General features: G+C 46.7%; 1 protein-coding gene across 1 annotated transcript in view; it reads left to right on the forward strand.

Moving 5' to 3' along the window:
• abcg8 (ATP-binding cassette, sub-family G (WHITE), member 8) overlaps window positions 1-5711 on the forward strand; it is a gene marked incomplete at both ends in the record, with an annotated part of 27102 nt that extends 21391 nt beyond the window's left edge. Inside the window, 2 exon segments of the mRNA XM_084321822.1 lie at window positions 248-378; window positions 5574-5711. Of these exon segments, the coding sequence (XP_084177948.1) occupies window positions 248-378; window positions 5574-5711 (269 nt within the window).
• Between the last annotated feature and the right edge of the window lie 215 nt (window positions 5712-5926).

Consider the following 5926-nt stretch of genomic DNA (forward strand, 5'->3'; position numbering starts at 1 on the left):
CGCTGCACTAAGGTGCCTAATCGTAACCTTTTACTGTGTGTGTGTGTGTGTGTGTGTGTGTGTGTGTGTGTGTGTGTGTGTGTGTGTGTCTGCATGTGTGTGTGTGTGTGTCTGCATGTGTGTGTGTGTTTGTGTGTGTGTGTGTGTGTGTGTGTGTCTGCATGTGTGTGTGTGTGTGTCTGCATGTGTGTGTGTGTTTGTGTGTGTGTGTGTGTGTGTGTGTGTGTGTGTGTGTGTGTGTGTGTAGTTGCATCCTGGTTCTCCTATGGCTCCTTCCTGCGCTGGGGTTATGACGGCATGCTACAGGTCCAGTTCAAAGGCAACGGCTACCTCATCGACATGGGACCGCTGGGGAACATCACCATCGACGGGATCCACGTGAGTTCGACTCCGCAATCACGCGCTTCTGATGAACGCCACACAATTATACTGTACATAAACGCTACGTAAATCAAATGCACGACTACATGAGTTGAGATGAAACACAGCTCTCCAAGAATCTGTCAAAGTCGTGAACCAATCTCTGCTCTCATTTATTCAAGTCGTATGAACCTCATTATTTTATATTCCTGATTTACAGGGGTGTAAAGTACTTGAGTAATTGTACTTTGTTACAATACTTAAGTACTGTTTTGGGGGATTTGTACTTTACTCAAGTATTATTAGGTTTGTATACTTGTACTTTTACTCAATTACATTTCAGAGAAAACAAACATACTTTTTACTCCTTACATTTAAAATGCAGACCTACAAAGTACAAATCTCGCAGGTCCAACAATTTTAGTTAGTATATTTGTTTCTCTGGCCGAACTAACGTTAACATTTTAATCCTGTGGCCGCGCTTTATTTAAAAACAGCCAAACAAATCCCCATCAATGGAAAATGAACCCGCCCATACCCATGCTGATTGGTCCTTGTGCAAGACTAGAAAGCGGGCATCTTTGATTAAACACCTGCTATCAGAAGAATAGACAATCAGAGTGACAAGCTACAGAAGATGGCCACAAACGATATAGTGTGAGTGATGAAGAGGACGAAACGGAACATTTCATTGCCCCGGAATTTAAAGGGGAACTATTTTACTATTTCTTTCACTATTTGGGCACTTTTACACAATTCCTGTGAGTCTATGGAACACCTCTGTAATATATATATATTTTTTATTCATTGTTTTGTATTTCTAATCAAGTCCTCAAAAACAGCATTTTTCTACCTCAAGATCTCAAGCTGTTTTGAGCCTGGGCTCCTAAACCACTGCGCCGCGTCGTGTTCGCCTGAACATTAACATGCAGCAGTGACTATATGACATCACATATAGGCACATTTTCAAACGACTCAGTTCAGTGAGGGTGAATATTGTGAGAGGAGAATTGGAAGAATGCGCCAATATGAGAATTTTGAGACATAGATCATATTAATATAAGTTCACATAGCTAGGAAACAATGCTAAACACTCAAAAAGGCCATTTATAAGATAGTTCCCCTTTAAAAAAAAAGTTTTAACTTTTAGTACTTAAGGTCATTAGACTTTTTGACTTTTACTCAAGTGTGTTTTTAGCCAGATACTCTGACTTTTACTTGAGTACGATTTTGAGACGGTACCCATACTTTCACTTAAGTATAATTTCTGGGTACTTTTTACACCCCTGGTGTGGGGAGGGATGGTTAATTTTATATTCCGGATTTCCAGATTAACTTAATTTACACCATTCATATCCTTACTGTTAACCCTTTCACTGCCGCACTACCAAAACGGTTAACACTTTCATGGCGACAATACACAGAAGGTTAACCCTTTCACTGCCGACCGTCGGTTGTGTGATAGTAAGGATAGGATAGGAACTGGCGCTGCTGTGATGGCTGCCTTTCTGATCGCTCCGACGAGACTGTGCTTTATTTTGTTAATTTTTATAGTATTAGGAGTTTTATTTGCACCAACTGTTGGTGCATTATATGTGTATGACCGTCAGTCAATCATTGACATTGGATTAAGAAAAACTTACCGTTTGGATTGCTCTCTGGATCGGATCGCTGAACAGCAGAAATGGCCCGCCGAGATCCTTTGTTATGCCGGCCATGGCCAAGACCAAAAGCCGCCGCGAAGACGAGGAAAGAGAGCCGGGGTCCGGAACAGACTGAGGTCCAAACGACACAGAACCACATTGCCCAGCATATTGTTGGCCAATGTGCAATCGATAGGAAACAAATTGGACGACATCAGAGCAAGGATCCAATTCCAGAGGGACATTCGGGATTGTAACGTCCTCTGTTTCACAGAAACTTGGCTGAGTCCAGATGTCCCGAATCACGCAATAGAACCGGCAGACCACTTCTTCGTTCTCCGCAAAGACCGGACGGCAGAAGAGTCACTAAAGACGAGAGGAGGCGGCATTGCCTTCATGATAAACAAGGAGTGGTGCGATTTAGGCAACACAAAGGAACTGTCTAACCACTGCTCCCCAGACCTGGAGTTTATCACGATAAAATGTCGACCCTTCTTCCTCCCAAGAGAGTTAACGTCCATCATCCTCATCGGAGTGTACATTCCACCACACGCGAACACTGGGGTCGCACTTTCAAAACTTCACGACGAGGTAAACAAACTCCAGGCAGCTAATGTTGACGCTGCCATTTTGGTCTTGGGGGATTTCAACAGCGCGCGTCTTAAAAAGGTGCTGCCGAATTTCTATCAGCATGTGACCTGTCCCACCAGAGGCGAGAACATATTAGACCATGTATACTCGCAATTTAAGAATGGGTACAAGTCACAGGCTCTTAGTCCATTCGGTAAAAGCGATCACGCCGCCATTTTCCTTTTGCCAAAGTACAGACAGAGTCTCAAGCGAACGCCGGTGGTCTCGCGAGAGGTTAAGCGTTGGGCCGTGACGTCAGTGGAGTCACTCCAAGCAGTGCTGGGAAGCACAGAATGGAGTGTATTCCGTGATAACACAGCCAATATTAACGAATACACCGAAACGGTGATTGACTATGTCTGTACTCAGGTAGAAGTAATAATCCCCAACACCAAAATTAATATCTACCCAAATCAAAAGCCCTGGGTAGACAAATCCGTCCGTGAGGCTCTGAAAGTGCGCACATCAGCATACAACACCGGGCTGGTGACAGGCAACATGGAAGAACACAAGATGGCAAGATACAACGTCAGGAGAGCAGTAATAGAGGCAAAACGGCGTTACAGGGATAAAGTTGAACTTCAGTTTGAACAGGCTGACTCTAGAGGCATGTGGCAGGGCCTCAGAACAATGACAGACTACAAAGGAACCCCCCTCAAACTGAACAGTGACATCTCCTTAGCAAATGATCTCAACTCCTTCTATGCGAGGTTTGAGGCTGTGAATAACAACACCAGCCTACAAACCACGGCAATGGGGGGGGGGGGGTCTGCTGATGGAGACTCAGTGTTCAGGGTAACAGAGCATGAGGTGAGACGGATCTTTAAAAAAGTGGATATCAGGAAGGCAGCAGGACCGGACGGCATCCCCGGCCGCGTCCTAAAAGTCTGTGCCGACCAACTGGCCCCGGTATTCACTGACATCTTCAACCTGTCCTTGGAACAGGCCGTCATCCCCACCTGTCTGAAGAAGTCCACCATCATCCCTGTACCCAAAAAAATCTACGCCCGCTTGCCTCAACGACTACCGCCCTGTAGCCCTCACCTCCATAGCCATGAAGTGCTTTGAGAAGCTAGTGAAGGGCTACATCTGTTCCTCCCTCCCCATCAACCTGGACCCTCTGCAATTTGCATATCGCCCCAACAGGTCCACGGAGGACGCCATAGCCCATGTGCTGCACACAGCAGCATCACATCTGGACAAGAGGCAGGGGAACTATGTGAGAATGCTGTTCATCGACTACAGCTCAGCATTCAATACCATAGTCCCCTCCAAACTCATAGCCAAGCTCAGGGACCTGGGCTTGAACTATGACCTGTGCCAGTGGGTCCTGGACTTCCTGACGGGCAGAGCCCAGGTGGTAAGAGCCGGCAACTGCACCTCCTCATCCATCACGCTCAACATAGGGGCCCCCCAGGGCTGTGTTCTGAGCCCCCTCCTCTACTCCCTGTACACACATGACTGCGTAGCACAGCGGAACAACAACACCATCATCAAATTTGCTGATGACACAGTAGTGGTGGGCCTGATCTCTGCCAACGACGAAAGGGCCTACCTGGAAGAGGTAGAGAACCTGTCACAGTGGTGTCAGGAGAACTGCCTCTCCCTGAACGTCAGCAAAACAAAAGAGATGATTGTGGACTTCAGGAGGTCGGGGGTCAAGGACTACAGCCCCCTCAGCATCGACGGGGCACCAGTTGAGAGAGTGAACAGTTTCAAGTACCTCGGAGCCCACATATCCGAGGACTTGACATGGACCACACACATTGACAGTGTTGTGAAGAAGGCACGACAACGCCTCTACTTCCTCAGGCGCCTAAGGAAGTTCCAAGTCAGTCAGAAGATCCTTAGGAACTTCTACTCATGTACAATAGAGAGCATCCTGACCGGCAACATCACCTCCTGGTTTGGGAATAGCACTGCACAAGACCGTAGCAGACTACAAAGAGTGACACGTTCAGCCGAACGCACAATTAGAGGGGGGCTTCCCACCCTCCAGAACATTTACAACAAGCGGTGCAAGGGGAAGGCTAAGAGAATTATTAAGGACTCGAGCCACCCGAACAACTGCCTCTTTGAACTGCTGCCGTCAGGCAAGCGATACCGGAGTCTTAAGGCGAGCACAGAAAGACTCAGAAGGAGCTTCTATCCCCAGGCCATCAGGCTGCTAAACGAACAATAATCGCTAAACGAACAATAATCACTATGCAACAACCATCAAATGCACACAGCACACACACCCACACGCACACACTCACTCAAACAAACAACACACTGCAGCACCCACTCTCCACACTTTAGATCACACAAACACACTTACACTTTATATTTATTGATAAAGGATTTGCACTACAACTCGTACACCTACTGTGAATTGTACCTAAACTGCACCTCGTCCATTTATGCCTTGCACTATATAGTATTGTATATTAGTACACTGCACAGTATTGTATATTGTATGGTAACTACGTCTACGAACATTGTACATATGTCTAAACTGAACACTGTGACCTCTTTTTTTACTTCTAATTTTTACTATGTTTTTATTTCATACTTATCTTGTCATGCACAGTCTCTGGAGCGCAACAGTAAGAAGCATTTTGTACAAAAGTATTCTGTACTTCTGTATGACAACTATTAAAGAAACTTGAAACTTGAAACTTGAAACTAAAGGGTTAACCTTCTGTCGTGTGGCAGTGAAAGGGTTAAACGGGCACTTCACCAATCAGGCCGGCTGTTAGAGTTCAACTCCTTAGTGGTAAACTCTGAAAACGCCTCCACTTTACAAGTCTGGCCCATTCATTCTTCCTCCCTCTCTCCCCCCCTCCTCCTCCTCCTCCTCCTTCTCCGCCTCCCCCTCCTCCTCCTCCTCCTCCTCCTCCTCCTCCCCCTCCTCCTCCTCCTCCTCCTCCTCCTCCTCCTCCTCCTCCTCCTCCCCAGGTGGTAGATGCCATGGACATGAACCAGCATCCTCTGTGGTCCTGCTACCTGGTCCTGCTGGCTGTGTGTCTGGCCTTCATGCTGCTCTACTACCTGTCACTCAAGTTCATCAAGCAGAAGTCCAGTCAGGACTGGTGAAGAACACAACATCAGAGGCTCCTCTGGACCTTTATTTTGTAGCAGTGTGGGAAGGAGGGCTGGTGAAAAACACACAACAACATCAGAGGCTCCTCTGGACTTTTATTTTGTAGTAGTGTGTGTGTGTGTGTGTGTGTGTGTGTGTGTGTGTGTGTGTGTGTGTGTGTGTGTGTGTGTGTGTGTGTGTGTGTGTGTGTGTGTGTGTGTGTGTGTGT

This window comes from Notolepis coatsorum (assembly GCF_963971535.1).
Source record: "Notolepis coatsorum genome assembly, chromosome: 9".
Taxonomy (NCBI): domain Eukaryota; kingdom Metazoa; phylum Chordata; class Actinopteri; order Aulopiformes; family Paralepididae; genus Notolepis; species Notolepis coatsorum.